This window comes from Ornithorhynchus anatinus, chromosome 9 (genome assembly GCF_004115215.2).
Source record: "Ornithorhynchus anatinus isolate Pmale09 chromosome 9, mOrnAna1.pri.v4, whole genome shotgun sequence".
In the NCBI taxonomy this organism is placed as follows: Eukaryota; Metazoa; Chordata; class Mammalia; order Monotremata; family Ornithorhynchidae; genus Ornithorhynchus; species Ornithorhynchus anatinus.
Genome location: NC_041736.1, coordinates 53,072,105 through 53,099,146, shown reverse-complemented (window position 1 = coordinate 53,099,146; position 27,042 = coordinate 53,072,105). Strand labels below are relative to the sequence as shown.

General features: G+C 39.2%; 1 protein-coding gene across 9 annotated transcripts in view; it reads left to right on the top strand.

The window, feature by feature from the left end:
• The window catches only part of EHBP1 (EH domain binding protein 1), a 227,147-nt gene that overhangs the window by 24,938 nt on the left and 175,167 nt on the right, over positions 1–27,042 (top strand). For all 9 annotated transcript variants that reach the window (XM_029071573.2, XM_001511071.5, XM_007672051.4 and 6 more), the window contains exons 3-5: positions 4,669–4,726; positions 7,268–7,363; positions 13,595–13,648. In XM_029071573.2, coding sequence (XP_028927406.1) covers positions 4,669–4,726; positions 7,268–7,363; positions 13,595–13,648 — 208 coding nt within the window. The remainder of the gene's footprint in view (positions 1–4,668; positions 4,727–7,267; positions 7,364–13,594; positions 13,649–27,042) is intronic.

Genomic DNA, 27,042 nt, shown 5'->3' with positions numbered 1-27,042 from the left:
TTGAGGAGACTACTGTATTGTCTCTCGTCTCTAAGTGTCGTTTCCTGCCTCTGTCTTCCACCTCAAAGAAGTAACGTGGCTTAGTGGCAAGGGCCCGGGCTTGGGAGTCAGAAGACATGGGTTCTAATCCCGACTCTGCCACTTGTCTGCTGTGTGACCTTGGGAAGACCACTAAATTATCTGTGCCTCAGTTCCCTCATCTGTAAAATGGAGATTAAGATTGTGAGTCCCATGTGGGACAACCTGATTACCGTGTAACTACCTGCTAGTTAGAACAGTGCTTGGCACATAGGAAGTGCTTAACAAATACCACAATTGTTATTATTATCCTGGACCACTAGCTATAGTAGCCGTGCCCATTAACATTGTCTCTGTAAGAAATCAAGTCAACAGAACATTCTGCATTTGACTTTCTTTGATTTGATGCATCCGGTTGCTAATTCCTTAAAAAAAAAAAAGAAACCTGCAGCTTTTAAAAACCTACAGTCTTTATGAATATGAAATCTACTGTCAGGAATGGCAGGTGAGCCTCTGCCCTGAGGCAGATATCTATCATAGGACCGAAAACTGGTGCAGGGGAGTTGTTTATAGTATAAGCTCCCCTTGAGATTGTAAGCTCGTTGATGTGCTTATTTTTATATTGTACTCTCCCTAGCGCTTAGTACAGTGCCCTGCACACAGTAAGCACACAGTAAATATGATTGACTGACTAGTGGCTTACACAGCATCACTCACACATTCTCACACTCTTCATCCCTGCCAGTTGTGTTCCCTCTGGGATACGGAGTCCAGTGAGCAAGTAGGTGTGTAGGAATGCAGCACATTGTGAAAAGCAAACAATGGTACCCTACGTGCAGGATCCATAGATGGCTCAAGTGGCCACAGAACACGGCCGATGTGCCAGGACCAGGACCTAGCAGCTTGCCACTTAGCTTTACAATAGCAGTATTTCAGGACTCCTGCTCCGCACTTTTTGTCCTGTATCATTTTGTAAAAAGATTGTGAAAGACCTTTCTTATGTGATGTTTGGTTAGGTAGCCCCCGGTGAAGAGTATTTGCTCCTAGATGTCCCTGCAAAAGCTCAAAAGGTTTCCTTTTCTCCTTCCTCTGCTCTACTAATACTTCTTGGGGGAGAGAAGAAATCAAGTCTTTGTCATCCTTGTCCTGTCCTCTCACCTTCTTTGTGTTCAACAGGGAAGTTTAATTCTGTTTCTTCTAGGCAGTAGCAGAGTGGTTGTACCTGTATGCTTCCCCCAACTGCCTAGATTTCCTGCTCCCTCAGAAAGCCCTTCGCTGGTCTCCAGGTGACCCAGATTGGTTTCACCATGGGCTGGAGGAGGGCTCATTGTTGCCCCAGCCACTTTGGGGGAAAATGGTGCCATTTGGAAGGTTAGGCACATTAAGTGTATGCCCCTCACACTTGATGTAGGTGCCTGCCAACATTTACATTTATTCACTTGTACCTAGTCATTGGTTGCCATCTTTCTTTTGGGAAGAGAGCAATGGCAGTATTTTACTTCACTCTCTCCCCTAGCACTTATACAGGAAATAAACAAAAACTACTAAAACTCTTGTCAGAGTAGGAACATAGTGTCTTCTTAGTTTTAGCTGTTTATAAACATTTGTTAGCATGATATTTATTGGCTGTCAGAATATTAAGGCGTTATGAATTCTAATTAAAATTCATGTATATTGATTTGTTATTGGGCATAATACTAGTCTCTGCCATTGTCCTGTTGTTAATATTGATCAGAAGTTGTAACTGCTAATTTTGATGAATATCAACAACAATTTGTGCTTATGTATATAAGTATGTTGATTGCATCATGTGGCCAGGTTTATGCATCCAGTTTAGACCTTTTCAGTCACCCAGACCTGATTTGAACATTCAAAAACGGGAGGGAAAGGGATCAGTCAAACTCGACTTTCTTGTCATACAAGCACTAGTTCCACCCCAACTTAATTGCTTTCTCTACGTACAGAAGGAGATGTACTGTATTTACTAAAAAAAGACATTCTGCCTCTAGTTTTGCTTCTTCGCATAGGTTGCATTTGCAGAACCTGAATACCTGCAAGGATTATTACTTACTCCTTTAATCTGCATTATTTAGTAGTAAGTAAATTTTGCAGTATGTGGAATTCTAGGAGGTGCATTTAAATTTTCTAGGTAGCGATGCAGAGTTAGTCAGCAGGCTGCTTTTAGTGCTGAGATTAGTTTTATAATTCGGCACCTCGGGTTAAGTTCTTTAGCTTTTTATCAGAGTTCTTTGGTTGGCACATAGTCCTAGCAGCAGGCGTTAAGACCTGCAGCTGGTATTTAAGTTCTCTGGTTTGCCTAAAGGCTTTCTAACTCAGTTTAAAACCCTGCAGCTTGGTTTCTATTTCAGCACTGTGACCAAAAAAACCCAGCATCTTCTACACAATTCAGCAGCCAGCAGGAGTGGCAGTTGACAGGAACTGGGAGCTTACATAAATCTGTGGCCTATATGAAATCACGGTTCTGCATGTTGGCAGCTTTCCGTAATTGGATGGTTCATATAACTATGCAGGCACTTTGCTTGGCATATTTAGGATGAATACTATTTCAGGATGTCACTCCAGCCACTGCAAGTTTTGTTTGGTGGGTGCATGGCTCAGGTCATATGGATTTGTACAATGATGCAAGTTGCTGCTCAGAAATAAAAAAATCTACATGGCCTGGGCCATGTGCCTGCCAAGCAAAACTTGCGCTGCGCATATAGTAATATTTTTATGGTCTTAAGCGCTTACAATGTGTTAAGCACTGTTTTAATTGCTGGGTAGATATAAGTTAGACAGGTCATACGCAAACCCTGTCCCACATAGGGCTCATGTTTTAGCATACATTTCTGCAGATTGCCACTTTGGTTCATTGTGCAGTGACATAAATTGCATGTATGTTTATGTTGGACACTGGTACCTGGGCTACATGGCACCATTGATTGTTCAGTGAGGCAGACTGTGCCACAGAGAAGTGGGTGAGGTAAGGCATTGGCCCTCATCTTCTTCTGCCCAGCAGCACTGTGGCCTGCAATTCAAATTGTCTTGGATGTACTCATTCCCCTTGCTCAAGTCCACCAAACTGTAACTCTCATCTTCAGAACCCTCCTGAAAAATCCCACCTCCTTCGATTCATTTACAGTACCCATGTCATAGCAGCAGGTGAACTATTTTTTGGGCTTCTGGTAATCAGGCAGTCGGGCTTTGCCTTTGTACATCTGAGCTTCATTGGATTTAAATATCATTTTGTAAATGTTTCTGTATCTTCTGTGTAATCTTGACTCTGGCTACTGTTCTGTTGGGGAAGCTGGTTCAACTATGTTTTTACGTTTGTCTTCCCTGATGGAGTGTAAGCTTCTTGTGGGCAGCTCCTTGAGTACTCATCACATGCCTAGTACAGTGCATTGTATCAAGTGGGTGTTCAATAAGTACTACTACAACCTACCACCATGATTACTGAGTCCCTCGCAATATCTTGGTTGGTGTTTTGAATCTCATATTTCCCTTGGTGTGCCCTGACTATAGGATGGTCAGTGTTAGTCTCCATTTGGTGTTCTTTAGCTAAGTGGTCCCAGTCTCAGGAAGCATAACCTTCTGAGTCTAATAGCAAGCAGTAAATTCTTTAGGTGATGATGTAGATGTAATCGTAGATGGTTTCAGAGTTTAATTAGACGGAGACCTGGCCTCAAGAAGTTTATATTGAAGTAGTTGGTGGACAAGATGGACAGACAGAGATAGAAGCCTGAAAGTATGGCAGAACTCTGGCACGGGGTGCTGGCAAAAGGAAAACTGTTGGCTTGCCCATTCCAGTTTGAATTATTTCAGAGCAGACACTTTTAATTTTTATGCTGAGCAGGCTGATTCAAGGACTCCATGCAGCTCGGGAGCTGGACAGCACCTCACTGGCATTTGTGGCCAGAAAAGGATCTGGCTCAGGTTATGGATTAGTCCTTGCCAAGCCTGTGATCTGTGATCCAAACTCTAGGTTTGCCAGTCATACACCAGCTCTGAGGGCTCCCACGGTCACTGGTCAGTGGCTCAGGGCGGGGCACGGGTAAAATACGAGAAAGTGGCCCATATCCCTACTGCTCTCCCTTTTTTGGCGGGCAGGACTTATGTGGTCTCCAGTTGGGCCTGGGACCGTGGTGGTGGCTCCTTTGCATCTCTTTGCTCTGTCTCCCGTTAAACTATGAGTCCATTTTTACTTTCTCTCCACATAGATATGATTTGAATTTATAGTTCTGTTTATAGATACCATAGTGACTTAATCCTTAAACAGCAGTAACCATTATTAAGTGCAGAAGCATTTTCCCCAAAAGAAATAGGGTTAATAATTTGGAAATTATTAATATCTGAGGGGGTCATGTGACCTTTGCTTTGTATTGTAATTGTTGCTGAAGTACTAAAGAGAAATTGCATGCTAAAATGATTGTGAAATGTTTAAATTGCGTGTTAAAATGTACATGTAATAGGAAAAGCATACAATTCTGCATATTAAAGTTGGCCTCTGTTTAAACCTCAGTTGCTTACATTTTTAACCTTAGGATGATGAAGATGTTTACTGGCAAGTTAACTGTTTAATTGTTGAAATATTTTAAAATGTAACTTAAAAATAATTTTTAAACTCCTTGAATTTTTTTCCTCTGATAGGCAACCGGATAAACTGGTAGTCGTTTGGACAAGAAGAAGTCGAAGGAAATCTTCCAAGGTTAGTTTTTGTTGTTTAAACTATCATTTTACATTTATGAAAAAAGATCATTTTGATTCTCAGTGTTTTAGACTTCGGTGACACGAAAGCAGGATACCTTAAATTTTACTGAATAAGAATGTAAAATGTTATTTTTATAGATGTATTTGTATTGTTACTTCAGCATTTAATGTGAACTAAGATACATTAAATGCTTGGTCTTTTTATTTGCGAGGATCTTTTATAGGAGGCATTGAAATCAGGTTCATCAAGCAGTAGAATGTTCAGTTTGTTGTCTAGGATTTGCTAGTCTGCATATATGGTTCTATCCCCAAACTGTGTTCATAATAGCTGTTTTCTGTCACATTCTTGAGTTTGTACTTACATGTTATGGTGTTCATCCTTTCAGTAGCTTGCATTTGAGTCGTATCATCGATGTATAATTTTAACAACAGTATTGTACTTATTGGTGAAACCTACTGCAGCTAAAACAATGCATCCTCTAATTACCTATTCAGTTGCCATGGTAGTTGCTAAATACATATCATTAAATGCATTTTTCATTAGTGCATATTCTTTTGTTCATTCTCAGAGTCCATTTTCCCAGTGTGAATTGCCATAGCAAATCTTTCCTTCTCTACAAACAATAATCCCTGAACAGAGCACTGTACTAGATGTTTGGAAGAGTACATTCATTATAAAAGAGTAGGTATCGATGATCCCTGCCTGGATCGTCAAGGAGTTTACAGGCTAGAGGGGGAGACGGACATTAGATTAAATCACAGATGTACATATGTGCTCTGGGGGCAGGGGAGTGGTGTATCTACTTTTTTATTATGTAGTCTTCCAAGCATCTAGTATAGTGCTCTGCCCACAGTAAGTGCTCATTAAATATCATATAATTAATGAGCTGGTTCAGTGACCACTGCAAAATTGTCCCAAAACAGGTGCAGGGACTTAGGGGGAAGGCAGAGGAGATAGAAGAACCTCAAAGTCCTTAAGGGGAACAGGCCCAAATTATGAGGTGACCCAGAAGAAGGGCTTCAGCAGGAAAGATCTCCTGGAGAGGCAGTTGGAGAGGGGGGCAATGGTGGTCCATGAGATATGAAGGGCAAGGGCAAAGCCAGAGGGAGGACGTGGGCAAGGGGTTGGCAGCAAGAAAGGCAAGATTGAGGTACAGTGAAAAGGTTGATGTTAGAGGAGCAAAATGTGCAGGCCGAATTGTAGTAGGAGACCGGTAAGGTAAGGTAGAATGAGGAGTTTCTGTTTGTAGAGATGGATGGGCCACTGTTGGAGGTTTTTCTGGGATTGCACTGCAGGGGCTGGAAGTTCCCCTCAGCTCTTAGGGTAGTGGACAACTAGGCATCCACAACAGGCTCCCCCAGAAAGGAGTTCGTCTGTCTAGATGAGGCTCTTGACACATTGGCAAGTACAAAAATTGAATTTCCTCTTGACCTTACAATGGTTAAGAAACAATTAACCAAAGCCTGGAATGAATATATTTAGAAAATTCCAGTGATACTTTTTGGCTTTAAGATCCATATCAAAACTAAATAATTCAGCTTTTTAATTTAATGTGATACTTGATTTCAAGTAACTTTCTCTTTACAACCTATTTTTGACTTTCAAATAATATATACTTTTAAGTCTGTGTTTTGATGAGATTTAATAGTTTTGGTTTATAAAAGATAGTAAAGCCATGAAAAATGAGGTTTGAAAGCTCTGTAGCAAGTGATAGGTGGTGTGGAAGTATTAATCGTCTTTAGTCAAAATTAATTTGGCTTACCCTGCTTGCTGATTAAAAGCCTGAAAAAAAAGTTAGGTTGGGCTTCTAAGAAAGTCAGTGGGCAAGGAAAAAAAATTTAACAGTACCTGAAAATTCATCCATCCGCTTAAGTATAACGATTCAGGTTATCTGACAGTGAGTGTAGGAGTGTCTGATGAAAATTTGAAAGGGGTCATTTTGTCAGTTGATTAAAAGAAGAGCAGTTAGGCCTAATTAGCTCTTTAATTTAAATAATAAAAATTTAACCAGCCTCAGTTATCTAGGAAAATGAGAAACCTGTGTCCTGTTACCTATAGTTAACCAAATGGGACTCATTTAACAAGATTTTAGGGTATTTTTACACTCATAATAGGCAATTTACATGAAAAGCAAATGATACACTCAAGGTAAATACAGATAATTGTTTTAAGAAAAATTCAATTATAATTATTGTATTTGATAAATGCTTACTAAATAGCAAGCACTGTTCTAAGCGCTGGGGTAGATACAAGTTCTTCAGGTCAGCCACTCTCCCTTTCCCAAATGGGGTTCACAGTCTAAGGAATTCAACGCAGTTAGGAATTTGTTCATTGCATTTTTAAATATGTAGTTGCAAGTTTTCTCCAAGCAGTTATTACTAGCATTGGCTGTGTTATGTTCATTGGTAATAGGTGCAAAGACTAAAAATGTGAATTGTTCCTTTGGTATTCTTTTCAGAACAGTATCTATAGGGAAGAATATGAATATTTGTACCAGACTACCACCATCTGTAACAAATGTGGTTTCTCTCCTCTCAGGCTCATAGCTGGCAACCTGGAATAAAAAATCCATACCGAGGGGTGGTAGTGTGGCCAGTTCCTGAAAATATTGAAATCACTGTGACACTTTTTAAGGTAAGTTTTTAAAGCTTCAGTGGTACGTGAATGGATTAAGCGTTAATAACCATATGCAGAATTTAGGTTCAGCCTGTCATCCTATTGTGCACTGATCTTTCTTTGAAGTTTGTGGGGTGGTGTCTTCCTCCCCGCCCACCATCACGGTGTGAATGTGGAGAATAAAAACGTTTATTTGACCCATTGGATGACTTCAACTGTTGAGACTGGGATTGGACTAGAGAGCAGTGAGGTGCCTGAAGAGGATTTCTTTCAGCAGTAACGTACTGTGACTTCTGTTGTTGATGCTTTTCATTTATTGTTTCTGCCTTATTTATTATCCCGTAGCAGTCAACAATTTCTACTGAAGCAGGTGTGGCCTAGTGGAAAGAGCATGGGTTTGCGAGTCAGAGGACCTGGGTTCTAATCCTTTCTTTGCCTCTTGCCTGCTGTGTGATCTTGGGCAAGTCACTTAACTTCTCTGGGCCTCAGTTTCCTCCACTGTAAAATGGGGCTTGATTACCTGTACTCCTTCCTACTTAGAATGTGAGTCCCATGTGGGATGAAATTGTGTAGAATATGCCCCAGTGCTTAGCACAATAATTGGCACATAGTAAGCGCTTAACAAATACCACAATTATTATTATTATTATTATTATTATTACTCCTCTCTCCCCCTTTAGAAATCTCTGAAGAATTATCTTTACACTTTTATGTAGCACCTAAAAGAGAAGCAGGTGATCTAGTAGATAGAGCATGGACCTGGAAGTCAGAAGGACCTGTGTTCTAATCCCTGCTCTGCCACCTGTCTTCTGTGTGACCTTGGGCAAGCCACTTAACTGCTCTGTGCCTCAATTCTTGTCTTATGCTGACAAGTCGTCTCTGACCCAAAGCGACTCCATGGGCACATCTTTCCCAGAATGCCCCACCTCCATCTGCAGTCATTTTGGTAGTGTATCCATAGAGTTTTCTTGGTAAAAAGACAGAGGTAGTTTACCATTGCCTTCTTCCTTGCAGTAAACTTGAGTCCGCACTCGTAACTCTCTCCCATGCCTCTGCTGCCCAGCACAGGTGAGTTTTGACTTGTAGCAGATTGCCTTCCACTCATTAGCCACTGCCCAAGCTAAGAATGGAATGGATATGCCTCTGCTTGACTCTCCCACCTGTAGCTGAGACTGGGAGAGTACTAGAAAGTCTCGAGGTGTGATCCTGAGAGAGGGGAGTGCTTCAGTTACTTCATCTGGAAAATGGGGATTAAGACTGTGAGTCCTGTGTGGGACAGGGACTTTAGCTAACTCAATTGGTTTGTATCCACCTCTGTGCTTAATACAGTGCGTATTAGTAAACGCTTAACAAATACCACAATAATTATTATTATTGCAATACTTTAAGAAAGCACTTTATCAATGCAACAATAATGGCAATTAGGTACTTTGCAGTAAACATTAATTGCTGATTTGCTCCTGGTGCAAATTAAGGGATATATTATATGTAGAAAATCCATAGTCTTAGTTTTGGGTTCTAGCTACCTTAATGCTGTATACCACTGTGGTAGTTAGTATTGGGTGGGGTCTACTGTTTATAATGATCAAATTCTGTCTACAGGAATTTAAGGCAGGGCTTTTTTCTTGGAGAGCCTTTGTGTAATTCCTTGCTCACCTTTGTTAGGTAGGGTAGCGAGGTAGCTCCTGACGGTTGTGACAAAGGCATATTTTTACAGTGGCCTTTTTACTGCCTTTAATTCGTAAAGTAAACTCTATATTTTTCATGATATGGGAGGAAAAGCGGAAAGGGGAAAGAGTTGCTTAGTGTGGAAAATTCAGATAATGAAAAGTTTTACCTAATTCAGACTTGCTTTCCTCTTTCCTCCCACATGCATATACACGAACACACAATAGACATTCACCTGCCTCTTGATAATGGGGCAACAGCACTGCAGTTCTTAGTCCCTGAAACCCAATAGGGGTGTCAGAAGGTCAGAAAAGGGAAAGGAAGGAAAACTCTAGCACTGCTACTTTCTAGAGAATGAGAAAGCATTGCCTGGGTTCAGGGCCACAGATGGTAGATCCCTTCATTATTACAGGTTATTGCTTCTACGTGTTTAATCAACTTTTATTTTCTTGAGCTGTACCCATGGGGTACTTTTGTCATGGAAAGCCCAATTTAACATTGCAACTTTAATAAATTCGGAAGCATCCAGGTATAGGTGAAATTAATATTGGTTTATTTCATTTTTTCTGAAAACCTGTAGGAAAAATATTTGGGATGATCACTTGACTGAGCTTTAATTTGTACTTAAATATTATCCCTCTGGGATTTGATGTGGGAAAAATTGATAAACTAGAATATCCTTGTGATTTTTCTGTAGCAAAAGAATGAAGCAATTGGTGAATACCATCTGCTCAGCCTGTCCTCAAAAAAGAACACGTCAGATTTATCTTTCTGCTTAGATGTCTTACATTTTAATCTATTTTGTGTTTGAAATAGAATTTAGCCTTAAATTCTACAGTATTTCTTTTTTTTTATAAAATACTCTGATGCCTCAGTAGTTGGTATTTCAGTAATTTCTGAAATTTCCAGGCTGTGGTGATCAAAAGTATTTTTTGCCAAACCCTTGGGATTTACTTAAATTAATTTTCCTAAATCAATGGAATATTTGTTTGTAAATTTTCTTTGGTAAAGTATTTTCAGATTGTCTGCTATGATATATTAAGGCTTTTTCATGCACCTTTTACTTTAATTTTTAAAAATTACATTTTGTTTCATATTTTGCTATTTTGATTAAATTGATATGTTGACATATTGGTGTTAAGGGTAACGTTCAAATCAAGTATCAGTTATCAATAAAATGTATGATATTTACCCATCTTTAACTTAAAGTTTTTCATTTTAGAAATTTTCCATTTTTATTGGACCCAAGCAAAACTGTGTCAAGCTCCCCCTATGAATGAGAATTTTTTTTTCCCCAAGAAGGAAAGGTTGAGCCTCCTGGAATATAGCAGAGTATTATTAATATTATGGTATTTGTTAAGCTCTTACTGTGTGCCAGGCACTCTACTAAGTGCAAGGGTGGATACAAGCAAATCGGATTGGACACAATCCCTTGCCCCACCTGGGGCTCACAGTCTCAATCTCCACTTGCAGATGAGGTAACTGAGGCACAGAGAAGTTAAGTGAGTTGCCCAAAGTCACACAGCAAACAAGTGGCAGAGCTGAGTTTAGAACCCATGACCTTCTGACTCCCAGGCCCATGCTGTATCCACTAAACCATGCTGCTTATCTATGCAAGCTAATTATTACCCAGTGACCAGTTCTTATATACCTCTTTTATCTATTTGAGCAATAGTAGAAGACTCTTTCTCTTTCAATCATGAGAAAGTGAATCTTATTTTAAAATAAATTAATTGAATAGATCGAGGCTCTAAGTCCTTAGAGAAGGTGATTGAAGTTGAAGCAAAGCATATTAAATTAGATAGCTTGTGATTGGTACTTGTAAGTAACTTGAATTCCCAGAGTTGTTATTTCTGAGAACAGGGTCCAAAGGTGCTGTGGAAAGAGTTTATTTATCTTTGTAGAGATCAATGGAATGAAACAACATATGGCCCTGTATTTAACTGCCCTTTTTATTGTTTGTGTTTAAAAATGTTGGGAAGGGAGGAAGGATGCTGTATGGAACAGCAAATAAGTTTGCAGTTTTGAAGTGAGTATAGTTCATGGTTTTATTTATTTTTTGCTTTCCTAAACAGTAACCGTTGCATTTTAATACATTAAAGCTGCAAGGATACAGAAGAAACTGGGGTCTTTAATCTCTATTAGCCAACTGTGCTGACTGTACATATTTCCCTTTCAGAACTCTCTAAGGAAGATAAAGCAAATGAATGAGCACACTGGTACTGTTGGTTAAGCAGGGATTTGAAGTAGTTGTGTAGGAATGGAGCAGGTTCCAAAATAGACAGCCATGTGTTTCAGAAAGTGATATGTATTGAGTGGTTCTGAATTTTTAAGTGGCTGTTGAAATGTGTCACTGCTAGGATTAGGAGATCAATTTAGGTTTAAAGAACTGATAAGAATGTGAGGAATATCCTCTTCAGTCCTTGAGATATTTGTTGTTAGCAGTAGTTAGTGTTTAAAGTTAAAAATCACTATCATGCTGGATAAACATTTCTATCGTAGCTTTCTGACTTCTGGTGTTGTCTTGAATAGAAAGTACCAGTGAAGCACTAGATTGTTTTTTGTTTTAAAAAAGCATCAAGTATGTGGATGTTTTCAATTCTTGGTTGTTTTACCTTAAACCACAGAAGAAAAGCACAGAATAAGTGTAAGTGTATTTTGGGGGCAGTTTCTAGATCTTAATCTTGAATAACCAATTACGACTTTATAAAGTAAAGCTGTTCACTGTTTTCCTTCCTCCTGCATTCCCATATTAAAACAATACCTTTCTAGTATTTGTCTTTAAATCTTCAACTCATGTGAAAAGAAAGTGTTTAGTAATAAATCCATTTTAATTTCAGTTAGCAGTTTGCCTTTCACATAGCTGTATTCATGAAGACCTAAAGAATTTGAATTGTCAGTATTTTTTCCATGTTTCAATGGCTTACCCCCAAGAAGGTAATTCATTAATCATTATGTGGTTATACTTTTTGAAAAATAATTAAAGTATTTTTAAATAATTTGTCAGGTAAGTAAAAAAAAAATATTTTAAGATTGGTCATTGTTGTGAGAGTGGTGCAAGTTCTTCAGACAGTATGTTTTGTTTTTTCTCTTAGTAGAAATCAAAACAATGATGGATGCTTCTGACAAGAATGACAGAAATATAATTGCTTATATTGGTAATGATTGACGTTGCCGACTTGTTCATCCCAAGCGCTTAGTACAGTGCTCTGCACATAGTAAGCGCTCAATAAATACTATTGAATGAATGAATGACGATAATGGTAATGGTTTATGCAGTGCATGTTTCACCCTCTTGCCTCTGACAGTCACGTTACTCCTGGCCATGGAGTGCAGTCCCTCTAGACTGTAAGCTCGTGTGGGCAGGGAACGAGTCTGTTTATTATTACATTGCACTCTCCCAAGCGCTTAGTACAGTGCTCTGCACATAAATTGTATATTCCAAGCGCTTAGTACAGTGGTCTGCACATAGTAAGCGCTCAATAAATACTATTGAATGAATGAATGAAAGTAAGCACTCGGTAAATATGATTGACTGACTTACTGCAGTAAGTGAGAAGGGAGGGGTGCAGCACTTTGCAAAAAAGCACTCCAAAGTTTTTTTTATTATTATTATTACTTATGGGACCCATTTGGGGCAAGAGGGGCTACAGCACAGAACCGCTAATGTGCCACAATACTATATCTCAGCTGGTGGTAGCTTTGGTAGCAGCTGTCTCTTTGCCATCCACACTGGCAAACCACTTTTCAGGATTTCTCTTGGGCTTGTTCACCTCCTTTAGGTGTTCAGTCAGAGATCTTCACAACCGATGGCCTAGTCTTGGCAGGCAGAACTAGGAGAAACAAAGTACCTAGGTCTCCTGATTCCCAGAGCGATGCTCTTCCTACTGGAACAAAAGAAGGATTGAGGAAGCAAAATAAACATCATTGGGTGGGAGGTATGTGGAAAAAACCGTCAACTCAGACGTGTTGAGCACCAAGAGGCCCATTTTGTGTATGCAACATCCTGGAGGTTTTCTACGATTCCCACAGGACAGGTGGGCTGCAAAAGGGAAGCAGGCTGAGAAATGAAGCCATGTTCACGCATCTGCAGTTCTGCTCCCTGCACCGTTATTTGGTCCTGCAGCAGGCTGAAGGAGCCGCTGCTGCGATCACCTGTCTGGGAGTTAGTTCCAGGATGGCTAAATTCTCACTGGAAACCTTAGTAACTATTCACCTGGTGTCTTTCCATAGTTGATTTGCTGTGTTCTCTTCCTGAGAACAGGATTCTGTCATGTGCCCCTTCTACTCAAAAGGTAGAAAAATATTGCTATCTAGAAGAAAAAGAAGGCTTTGTGGCATATACTGTCAGGAGACAGAGCCAGGAGAGAGGAAGGAATGAAGATGATTTCTCTGTTGAGTGAAATATGGAAGAATTGTAGGATCAAGTTTGGATGAAACGTTTTAGTCAATACCGAAGAGCAGTGTTGGTGACAGAGTAAAAATGGTTTCATTTGATTCTTGAATTCCATTTACCATTTTGACTTATTTTTGGATCAGGACTGATTGTACTCTTATGTTGACATTTTGCTTTTGTTTCAGGATCCTCATGCTGAGGAATTTGAAGATAAAGAATGGACATTTGTCATAGAAAATGTAAGTAATGAAGTAACACACTTTTTCACCTTTCAGATTGGTGCCTGTGATTATTGACTGAAAGGCATTTAGGTGTCCTCCTAGGTGAATTCTTACACTTTAAGTGACGACGAAAATGTGTTCGAAATTTTTTGAATTTTTCTAGGTCTTATGTTAGAAAATATTTGTCACCCTTTGCCATGATCAAATATATAAAGGTCATTAGTAGTATTGACTGTTTTAATAGTTGAACTTTTGGTGATATTGCCACCTATAAAAAGAAAAGATGCACAGAGAGGAGGAATTAACTCTTTTCGAGAAATTCTGTCATCATCCTGCTAGCTTTTGTGGTTTAATGTGAACACTGTATGATGGCTTGCTGCTAGCACAATGTGAAAGTTAGGAGAGACCATTCTAAAACAGAAAAATCCCAAGTCACATAATGAAGGTGAATTACATCCTATGGTGGTATAGTTTAGGAAGTTATTAGAATTTAAGTTTTAGAGGTCTGTGAAGCTGCCTCTGTGTCATTCCCTTGGTTATTGTTCCTGTTTAGCATTACTTTTCTTCTCTTATATCATCCTAACCCTATCTCTGAAGGTAAGTGCTTTCCTCTCACCCTCCCCTTTTCTGGGTTTGAACTTCTCTAAAAAAATCCAGCTGGACTAAGGCATTGGAGCCAGGTCAGGAAGAGTCACGGCTCAGTTCCTAGAATAGGCTTCAGACTAGACAGATATGGTAATGCCTGATCTTTCTTAAGCTCTAACATCTTTTAGGCATGTGGAACCCAAGCTATATATAGCTTATTTCAACTGGAAAAGGTCTTTGCTCAGTGTCCTGGTCCATAACATCATTTTGAACCTCGGGCTGTTCCAGGATCCTCTTGTGTAACATCCGAGTTTGTTCTGATATCTCACAGGAGAAATTGTAGACTCCCTGGAGGTTGAGAACTATGTCTTTTATTTCCATTTTACTCTCCCATTGGTTAGTACGATGCTCCGCACACAGAAACTGCTCAATAAATGCTGTTGATTTATTAAAAACCCTTTCCCCCTTGGAAACCATTAGCTTCTCTAAGATCTGACTTCAGATTTTTGAATCCTGCCTTCTTTTTTTTCCTCTTGCTTTTGGTGTAAGTACCCAACAGTCCCCATATCTCTGGTGTCTTTCTCTGAAGATCCTGGTTCATGAAGACTCAGTGGGGAAAACTATTCAGGTGAAAGCCTTGGGTTCTTTCATATCATATCTTGACTGCATTAATTTAATTTTAGTAGGATCCAAAGTTATACTTCCTAGAGCTAGATGAGTAAGTAAAGTGAAAAAATGTGTGAACAAGAATGCAAATTAAGAGTTTGTGATGTTGAAGACTTTCTCACAATTGGAGGTTGGAGCAATGTGTTATAGGCAACTTTCAATTGTGGTGTTAGGATGATTGTGGTACTTCTTGTTAGTGGACTATCAGGGAAAAAAATGGACTCAAAGTTCACTTTTCACTCTACCCTTACCCGTCCAGGAAGACTGACGTAGAAGAGGTTCCTTTGGTTCCGTTCTAGTCTTAGAAATACGAAGGACAAACCTTCCACCCCCCACCACTCCCTCGGTTCCCACACACAAAGTCTCAGGAGGCAGGTCTGGACCATGATGGATGTTGACATATGTTCTAATTTAAAATGCAGTTTCTCTTAAAACATTCTTCCTCCATTGGTCTAATCCCTCTTCCTTGCCAATCAGTCAGTCGTATTTATTGTATTGAACCTTTACTGTGTGTAGAAAACTATATTGAGCACTTAGGTAACTACAGTATGATAGAGTTGGTAGATATGAACTGTGTCCTCAAGGAGCTTACAGTCTACAGTCCAATAATGCTATGCTCTCACCCAGTTTAGCATGCCTATTCATGTGTTCATATATTGTTGGGGATTTTTTTTCACTCTGCTTGTACTTATTTTATATCTTTTGTCTCATTTGTAACTATTGTATGTTCTTCAGGGTATGACTACTTGGTTCCTCGCAGTGGAGTTTAAATTCCCCAGAGGCTAAGATCGTATTCTTTGACTTCATTTTGAATAGTTCTCAAGCACCTGTTCTCTGCACACAGTAATAATTCAATAAATACATTGGTGGATAAAAATGATCTTAGGATTTCTGAAATGATCTCAAATCATTCCCAACCTGTAAGATCCCACAAAGATCAGATTAGATTAGGATCTCTGTTGCTTACATATCAACTTCCTAAGGTGTTGCTTGACCCACATCACTCCTCTCCTCAAAACCCCATACTGGATTCCTATGTCTCTCCACATCAAACCTAAACTAACTCCTCGCAATCAGCTTTGAGGCTCTCTTACAACTTGTCTCACCTTACCTATCGGCTCTCTTCACCCTTTCCCCTACTCGCTGTCGTCATTCCTCCTAAATCAGTCTTCTTGCTGTACCTCTCTCTCATCTCCCTCCTCCACCCCGTCACTCACACTGTTCACCTGGCTTGGCACACTCTCCCTCCCCAAATTTGACAGACCAGAGACCACCTCCTAGTCAAAAACCTCCTAAATTCCCACCTCCTCTAAGTCTTTCTCGATTTTATTTTCCAGCACCCATCAGCCAACTCTAGCAATTAGGGATTTATTTATCCCCAACTTGAGCACTAATGAATATATTTTATTATGTTTACCCAGCTATGCATTTAGACCACTCTAGTTATATTTTTATGTCTGTCTCATTAGAGTGCAAGATATTTGTTGGCAGGGAATGTGTCACTTGTTTATTCTGTACTTCTCAATCAGTCAGTCAGTTGGTGTTATTTATTGAGCATGCACTGTGTACAGAGCAAAGTGGTAAGTGCTTGGGAGAGTACAGTACAATGGAGTTGGTTTGTAGTTTACAGTTTAGTAGGAAAGGCAGGCATTACAGTAGACGACAGGGGAGATGGCAGAGTGTAAGGATGTGTACTAAATGGTGTGGGGTTGAGAGAGGGGTAGTTATTTAGCACAGTCCACTGGACCATGTGAGTGTTCAGCAAATACCACCACTGTCCAAGACTGTGTCTGAAGAACTAGAATGCCAAATCCTCCTAGTCTCTCTGGAATCCTTCAAACTGGCTAAAAGGTGGACCAAGCAAACCATTGATTCATTCATTCAGTCAGTCGTATTTATGGAGGGCTTACTGTGTGCAGAGCACTGTACTAAGTGCTTGGGAGAGTACAATAAAACCGTAAACAGACATATTCCCTGCCCACAATGAGTTTACAGTCTAGAGGGGGAGACAGACATTAACAGAAACAAATAAATTACATCAGTAAACCATCAGTCCTCACCTTGCTTCACACCTCAACATTGGAACTGCATAAAGGCACATAACATGATCCTACACAGTTTTCTTCCTTAAATTGCTACTTGTTCCATTATTCACTATTTATTGCAGGTGCAAACAGGGGCCTTATCAGCATTCAGCAACTGTGAGCATTCAGTATAAATGAATTTGCACCCTACCTCTTTTATGACCCTCTTCCCTCTCTCTCAATGGCAACATTATAAACAATGCAAAACACAGATTTGAAAGTGTAGTGAAATTGCAGAACTTCTGAAATTAGATCGAGTGCATGAGTAGGCATGCCCAGAATTAGGCATTAAAAAGGCATTGTCTGTAGGTCAGGGCAGGAAAATATTTTAATATATTTAGTTTGGGACAAGTCATAACAAAGAAACACTTATGCTTTTGGATAGCTCACAATAGGGTCAAGTACACTCATAACTCTTCACCTCCTTTCTTCAGACTGGGATTACTTTTAATTAATTTTGATGGTTGTAACTGAAAACATTTATTCCATATTTATTAAATGTATTCTTTCTCAATTTGGCTCATTTCCTTATATTGTCGTGCCCAAATCTTAACTCTCCTGAAGACATAAACTCTTCTGAAGACATAAAGGATGAAGGTTAACACTCTTGTTTGGATGTAGAATTTATCTAAATTTAGGACTTGGAGGGAAAGAAGCCCTTGGGGTGCAGTAATGGAGATTGGACTAGGAGGTAATATGTGGAGCACATACAATTGGGCATTTCCTCACTATAGGCTTATAGCATAACTTCTTTTGGTAATGACCACCCTCTGAATAGAGAGAATAACACTTTGGATGAGGTGGAATTTATTGTGACTTAGCAAAATTGCTATTTGCAGGACTAAATATTGCTTTCAACTTTTAACAAGCCGCATTTCAACTGCCCTAGACATGTGAACCTGGCACCAGGTGCTTATAACCTGGGAAGCAGTGTGGCTCAGTGGAAAGAGCCTGGGCTTCGGAGTCAGAGGTCATGAGTTCGACTCCTGGCTCTGCCACTTGTCAGCTGTGTGACTGTGGGCAAGTCACTTCACTTCTCTGTGCCTCAGTTACCTCATCTGTAAAATGGGGATTGTATCTACCCCAGCGCTTAGAACAGTGCTCTGCACATAGTAAGCGCTTAACAAATACCAACATTATTATTATTTATTATAACCTGTTCAGTCTTTACAGTCAATCGGTAAAGATTCTCTTACCACCTCTGTAGCAATGTAGATTACCTCGTTCATTTTTATTTACTGATATTGTTTGTTTATTGTACTTCTGACATTGTCGTAAAGAGAAGTCCTTTATGTCTAATCGTTTACATGAAGGGAGATTTATTTTGCTGATAAATGACGCATTTGCGATCTTGGAAATTCATCAATTTGCAGTTATCCTTGAAGTTAGAGGGTTCCGTAGGCCTTTTCCACGGTTAACAGCTCCACTCAGTGGTGACTGATGAAATATATTCCTGTTCGTGAATTGTTCCCTTAAAAGCTAAAGAATAAACCCCAAGCAATGCTGAATTCTGCACCTAAGCATCAAAAATAGTCTATCTTTTGAATTTTAACTTTTATCTCACAGCTTCTATTCTATATCCTCCTGAAGGATGATTCAGTACACTCGATTCTGCTATAATATATTTTTACTATGCGTGTTGGCAAGAAAGAGAATGGAAAGTTAGGAGATAAACAATATGAGCCTTTTTGGACAGTGTGTCCTGCAAGTGTCAGAAGAAACAGTTAACACATATGGCATCAAGTACCATGTAGTGCTACAGTGTGAATTTTCATTAACACGGAGTTTCTCGAGAACACAACTTCTGTGTTTTAGGAAAATAAGTTGTATTATTCTTTTTTAACTTTTTCATTTTGTATACTAATGCGTGCTTCTTCCCCAGTGAGGTCAGTATTCAAAACTGCTCACCAGTACCTCACACAGAGACGGTTGTGGAGACAGCAGAGCCTAGAATAAGGTTATCCCTGCTACTTATCCGGATCTCATTTTTTAGGAGAGTGTTCAGATCATTTCAGTTGTGACTTTAGCCACCTGGCTTTTTTTAAGGTGACTCATGGAACTCCTAATCTTATTGATTGTATGAAACTTTAAATTACCCAGATTAGTCTTTGCCCTTTTGGGGAGTGTAGAGTAGGAAGGGAGAAAGAATTAAAAGTGGATGATCAGATCTAAGTTAATTCAAGGTTGCTCAGAGAAATCTTCCTTATCTGTTATTGGAATCTCTCCACTTGTCTCTTTAAGTTTGGACTTGGTAACTCAGTGGTCAGAAGTCTTTAACTTGGTTATGGTTAATGTCTGGTCCAGGATTTGGTGATATAAATTCTTACTGCTTGGCTTTTTTCATTCGTGAAATGATTGGCTCCACAGGAATTAACAGTCTCATTGAGAAACCCAGTAGAGTCATCTGAGCGTGGAGCTTATCGTTTTCCTACTAGATCTTCTCTCCAGGTTAGGATTCTAGAAAAATTTTGAATGTCAAGAAGGTTTATTAATTTAACTACATTATGTTTGGCCTCTGTAACATTCACTTGTCTGGTACAAACTGAAGAAACAGCCTCCCACATGTGAATAGGAAGTGCCTCTATAGTCAGTAAAACTTTTGTTGTCCAGCAAGCTTAAGAATGGGAGGCTTTGGTTAGTGCAATATGTTTGTTGTTTAATTGGTGAGCTCCAGAAAAATCTCTCCTGGTCCCCGAGGAGGATGATCTGTGAGCTGTAGTAAGTGCGATGTGGCACTCAATTCAGAGGTCTATTTGGAGGTCTATTTGGTGATCAGATTAGGAGATAACCTCCCCCGAAGTGGTTGTTAGTGATTAGGTCTGTTTGCTAATCATATTAACAGAATGGCAAACCCCACCACTGGTTTAAGATCCTGCTCTTGGCCATTACACAGTCATTTGGGAACTTCTTTTGTTCTCTGTGATTTGAGGACAAATCTCCCCAAAGTCCAAATTCCTTTCCAAAGGGAAAGAAAGCATGGCATAAATTGGGCATTTCTTATATTGAACTTTATAGTGAAGCATTCAGTTTTCTTCTCCTATATACCTTTTCCTTTTCTCCCCTCCTAATGAAATGTGCAAATTCATTCATTCAGTTGTATTTATGCAATTGCATATGCAAATCAGCACTTGCCATTACCTCAAAGGAATGATGAGGGAAACTTGTCTAAGAATATTACCGAGTTGTAAAAAACTATATGCATGATTTCACTATCAGAAATTTTTCAGAATCTCTTTTTTATATGAAGCAGTTGTCTAGTGGAAAGAACCCAGGCCTGAGAGACAGGAGGACCTGTGTTCTAATCTAGCCTGCAACTTGCCTGCTTTGTGCCCTTGGGCAAGTCATTTAACTTTTCCAGGCCTCAGTTTCCTCATCTGTAAAATGGAACTTCAGTATCTGTTTTATCTCCCCCCTTAGACAGTGATCTCTGTGTAGGACAGGAACTGTGCCCTACCTCATTGTCTTGTGTCTACCTTGGAGCTTAGGCACATAGTACGTGGTTACAAATACCACACTTTTATGAATAAGCTTAAAACTGAACCTCTTACCTGAAATTAAAGCAGCATGCAGCTGATGGTTTATTTGTGGCCAAGTTAGCAATGCCCATTCAACTTCCATATGCTTGAGAAGAATTGATTCAGCAGTCTCTTGTCAAAAGACATTATTTACGGCTTTTTGTATGTTCTCCTTGGGGCAAGGCCTACATATTCTGCATTCTTATGACTACAGGGCCTCCTATTCCTCCCTTGAGTGAGGTTCCCTATCAGATCTTAACCCACAGTGTATTACATTCATTCCCCGACTCTATGGGAAGTTTTAGATAAAACTTTTACCAGTATTTGTATTTTTCAAACTTTCCAGCCAATGTCTCTAGGCTTATGAGAATTCTGTAAATAATGTCAGGAAAGTCCTTTTGATTGAAGCCAACAGTGAATGTTGTGAGACAAAAATTTAATTCACCCCAATAATATCATGATCACCTTTGTGGCAGTTGTAGTTCATGTGTGATTATAGTCATTCCATCATGGGTGAGCTACTTATTTTAGCATTGGTTGCTCAGGGGTACCCCCTGGGAACTTTGGTCCTCTGTTTGTTATGGGCTGAGGCAGGCTAATTTTTATGGGCTCCCCGTAATGCACTCTGAGTCAGAGTTTGCTATCAACATCCTGTAACTTTCAGATTTTTGAACCCCTAGAGTATAAGGTCATTGTGGGCAGGGAATATGTTTCCCAACTCTTTTATAGTGTACTCTCCCAAGGGCTTAGTACAGTATTCTGCACACTGTAAGTGCTCAATAAATGCAATTGATTGATGGCATGTGATGCTTCCTACTTTCAGCTGGCCAATTCCCCTATCCAGCCAATTGTGCAAATTGCTGAGATTCAGAGTAATGCCAAACTCTTACTCCTCTCTTCAAGTGTCTCTCTACTTTTTGGAGTTCTGGAATATGAAACAGATATGAATAGATAGCTGGTATTTACTTATTAAAAGATTAAATAGTAGCATTAGCTGTGCAATAGATCTTAAGCCAAATCTAGGGATAACCACTTATCCCTATTCTAGATGTACTGCTCACTTAATCCTGTGTCTACAAGCTCATCTGCATGCAGTAAGTGTTCAGTAAGTACAGCTGATTGATTGATTGGAGTTGTATCCATTATGAACCACTTAGGCATTCCTTTAAATAATACTTTCGTGGTCTTCCTGTTCACTCTGCTGACCACAGCCATCTCCAACTTCAGTGATATAACCCAGTGATATCTCCAGTGATATAATCCCCTCCCCCAGGCCTTTTCCCTCTGGACCCTAAAATGGAGATTTACCATCAGGATCTTGTTCCTTTGGGTACCTGCTCCTGACTTAAACTAAACTAGCTCCAGTTTCTTCTCCTCTTTCCTAGCCCCCTACTCATTACTCAGATTCCCACCCATAATTGACTATTCTCCAGTGTATCATACACATTGGTGTAACGTGTTTTTAATTTTATCTAGCACACATCCTCCCCTTTCACATCCGGCAGATCACTGCTCTCCCCATCTTGAAATCATGTTTCCATGAGCATTCTGTGATTAATTTTTTCACCTTCCTCCACTTCCTCCCACTGCCATTTCAGTACTTTTGTGCCACCTAAGCACTTGGATAATCATACCCTCCTTTACCTCTCCCTGTAATTCGTTTGGTTATCTGTTTCCCCCATTACATAGTAAAGTCCATGATGACAGGGATCCTGTTTGCTCATTGTATGTCTTCTCTTAGGTATGATGCTCTGCCCACAGTAGGTTCCCTGCCTACACTGTAATCCGTCAACCCACCCTGCATTTTAATCCAAGGGTCCACCCTACATTTTAGTCCAAGAGCCCTCCCTACATTTTAATAGGCTGTAATAGTAATAACCATTATTGGGCATCTGAATGCTGCAATACATTATACTAGGCATTTTGGTAGCACAGAATAATGAAGTGACAAGTCCCCTGTCTGCAAGTTACAGAAGAACAGGAAAGATAAGCAAAAAAAATTTTCAAGTTAAATGGTCAAAAATTTAAAAAGTGGACATTTATACATGAGACTGAAGATTATACTATAATCTTATATATAGAGATGGCTGACAAAGCTGCATTTATATGCATATATATGCATGCATATGCATATATATCCATATATAATATTATAACTCTTTGTGGGTAGGGATCCCATTACCAATTCCATTATTATACATTCCCAAGTGCTTAGTACAGTAGGCTGCACTAAATATGCACTAAATGGTAAATATGACTGATTAAGTGTTAGTGGGAGTATATAAAAGTTCATATGATCTAGAGGTGGAAAAATCCACAGTTGGACCACTGCCATCATCACTTTCTCTTATATTTTCTAAGGATCTTCTGGGGTACAGAAAGGTACTAGGCACATAAGAACCTGCAGTGATGATGAAGTTTGCTGTCATAAATGATAGATTAGGACCAACAGCCTATGAAAAGTAATTGATTATATTGCTGTGAGGTTGTGCAGCCAACTCACTTTCTCTCACCTCACGCCCTGTCATGTTTCCACTGGGGTAGAAGGTGCAAAATGAGTAGGTGGGTAGAGGTATGCTTACGTCCTCACTAGAACTTTATCAGCAGAACCTTATTTGGCCAGAGTGACCACAGCACAGGCCAATGCTGTGCTGTAGTTCCTTAGTCCAGCAGTCAGCCTGCATTACCAACTTATTTTCAGGATTCAATCCAATACATGAGAAGCTCTAGGTAGTTTTTCAGCCAGACACTTTTACCACAGATGGTATAGCCCCAGCAAGCATTCCCCTACTTCTGGCCTCTCCCCTCCTTCCGTAATGAGGTGTGGATTAGATTTGGGAGAGGAGAGGAACGTAAAATAAAAATGAGGAAGTTGCCTTTGACATTGAGGGATTCAAAGTCTAGTGAAGGAGGCAAGTGATCGTAAATTGCCAAAATAGGTAAGAGAGTAAGAGCTTATATAGGTTGCTAAAAGAGACCTTTTCTGGCCATGAAAACATGTAGGGGTAGATATTGCCAGTATTTTTAAAAATAAAATTTACATTATCTCCTTTAATGTATCATTGTAGCATGTGAGCGTTTATGTTTAAATTGCCTATTTTCATTTATTAAAAAGCAATCCAAAAAGCTATATTATTCATTCCTTATTTTCTGCTTGAAATATTTTTTTGGGCTTAAAATAAGAAACCACCAAGTTAGTCTTTTTCAGAATTAAATGTCGGCATTTAATATATTTCAAATGGGAAGCTCATAGTTCAGACATGCTTTCTTGGTCCTTTAATTCCCTTGTCATATTCTGCTGTATGTGATTATGTGAACTGTGACTGGCTGTCTGTGTAAATTAGGATGGGTATTTTGGTCTAGATATATAGCTGAGAATTAAATGCAGCTTTGTCAGCCATCCCACTCTTGTTCTGGTTTAAATTTAATAGAAAATCCAGAGGGTTTTTTTTCCCCTCTGTTTTTTTCCTTATGTTAAATATTTAGCACTTTGTTCTAGTTCAGAAAGTATTCAGATTAGGTTTCTGAAGGAAAACTACATCACCTTGTTCTCTATTGACCAGTTTGGTTAAGAAGGAAGCCTTTTTTTTTATTTTATTACCGCCATGGGTGTTAGTGATTCGTTTTTTCTAAAGTTATGTGCTAACAAATGAATGAATGGAAGCAGCTTGGCCTCGCAGAAGAAGTATGTGCCTGGAGTCTGATTCCCAATTCTGCCACTTATCTGCTGTGTGACCTTGGGCAAGTCACTTAACTTCTCTTTGCCTCACTTTCTGCAACTGTAAAATGTGGATTCAATACCTGTTCTCCCTCCTACTTAGACTCTGAGCCCTACTTAGACTCCTTCCTACTTAGACTGTGTCCGACCTGATTAGCTTATATCTCCTTCAGTACTTAGAGCAGTGCCTAGCACATAATAAGTGCTTAACAGGTGTCATCATTATTATTATTATGATGAGCTTGATACAATAAGAGCTTATCTTTTATGCACAATGCTACCAAACTTTTAAAATTCCAACCTTTCAGTTTGTCTTGAGTTAGATATTAAACACTATTATTTAATATTGTTGGGTAAATATTTTGGATGTTCCTCAAAGAACATCCCATCCTCAGATATCTTGCATAAGAACATTAGGACTCCCAGAATTAGCAGTGCCAAAAATATAATATAAGCTACTTAATTTGGGTTATCTATGCTAATGCAAGAATTTCTGGCATGGATGAGGTGATCTAGAGCCATGATTCTGTAAAAACATATATAATTTTGTAACAGTTTGTAAAATTTATTAATAATTCACTTGAATTGCCATTTAAGCATCACAGTAAGTACCTGGAGTTAACATTCTTCCAGAAAAGAAAACTGGCTTTTATATTGCTTCAAAAGTATTGGGAACTATATGAATTTCTGAGCACTAAGTGTGGCTGGATCTGGTGATTCTTTTTTTCTTGATGATTCACCTGTAATCAGAAGAGTGTATGCTTTCCAGATTCACATTCTCTACAGTAAGTTCTACTAGAATGTGACAGCAGAATTAGGGAACCTTATTCTAACAGTATATCTGTTTAGAAACAGCATGACTTGGTTTTGGAGGAAACAGTTATAAGCTTGCATGGTCTATCTGACATATGAGTCAATCGATGGTATTTATTGAGTGCTTACTCTGTGCAGAACACTGGACTAAGTGCTTGGAAGTGGGCAGTATGATAGCGTTGGTAGACACCATCCCTGCCTACAAGGAGTTTGCAGTTTAGAGTGGCAGACAGACGTTAAAATAGGGAACTGCAGAATGTAAGGTTATGTGCATAGATGAACTGCAGAATATAAGGATATGTACATAGATGATGTGGGGCTGAGATTGGGGTTGGGCAAGTACTACAAACCTAGTTTTCCTTAACACAGAGTTATGCAAGAACACAGCTCCTTTTGTTATAGGAGAGTTGAGTGTACTTGATAGTTTAACAACCAGGAGCTGCTTATCAAGGCATAAGTATCACAACATTTTTCCTTAATTCAGGGTTCTTCAAGAACCCAACTGACTATGTTATATATTTGGCTACAGAATTCTGAACTACCCACTGTAATGCCTCTAGCTACAATCCTCCACACCCCAGATCATGCCCTACCTCTTGCTCGCTTCCACAGTTCTCCCTATCTTTAAAACCTAAAATCTCATCTCCTCCAGGAGGCTTCCCCTGATTAATCTTTTTTCTTTCCAGGTTACATCCTTCCAATGGATGATCATCTTATTATTTCTGCATTCCCAATCATTTGTTGTGGTTCACCTTTCAATTTTACATACTCTATTACTTGAGCACTTCTACATTTAATTAATTACTTCTCCCCTTTAGCTCTAAGTTTCTGGTGGATGGGGATCGGGTCGTCTTACTCCACCAGTATGCACCCATTAAATAATCCATTAAATACTAACCATTGACTAACCATCATGGTTTCTAATTCTGGACTACTGCATTTATTACAGCTGACTTTGAATAATCAGGATCACCTACAGTCCATATTTCACATTAACTAACAAATAAAGATCCCTAATAATGAGCTTTTGCAATAAAATAATTCAGCCCATCACTAAAGGTGGATCTTTGGCTTCGTAAACACTAGTAGTAACAGTGTTTACTGAGTACCCACCAGGTGTGATCCATTGTATTCACAGCTTGGGAAAGTACATCAGAAGCATGAGACACATTCCCTTACCCAGATTCAGCAATTAGTATAAATAAGTGATTATACAATCGATTATACATCTACACAAATGCTGAAAAGTTTATATAGCTCAACACAAAGGAAGAATTTTGGCAAAATGACAACACACTTCATTGATATTTTGAGGATAAAGCCTGGGGAGCATAGAGAACCTACCAACACAAGCGCTAAATATAGTGCTCTGCACACAGTAAGTGCTCAATAAATATGATTGAATGAATAAATAGATATAGTTGGCCTTCATTGGAGGCCAACTCTGATGCTGAATTCTTTGTAACGGGGTGAAATCTTTGGATCTGATAGCATGGCTGTCAAAATGTACGATGAAGTGGACCACTTAAATTTTTGCAGAGGCCTCCTCTAAAGGAGTATCAAGAATGCCACGGTATTTAGAAGATTGATCACCATGCCTTCTTCGGGAAGAGCTGATGATAGAAATAAGTGTGGCATTTCATTGCTTTCTATTATTAGCAGGAATTTAGGCCAGATATATCAGGACTAGTTACTGAAGAAAATGATTAGCCATATAGTCCTGGATCATAGGGTTCTTCAGCTTCAACACAGCAAATTTGAATCAATCAACAGTGTTTATTAAGCAGTTACTGGGTGTAGAACACTATACTAAGCACTTGGGTAGTGTGCAGTAGAATTAATAGACACAGTTCCTTCCCTCAGGCTTACAATCTTGCAGGGTAGTTAAGCACTAAAATGATTTACAGATAGGAAGAAGGGAAGTGCATACTCATTGAGGGATATAGGAAACAAGTTAAGTCCTCCAGCAGGGTTTCATACAAGGGACAATACAGGAAATAGCTACGATATAGTAATATACCAAGAAATAGA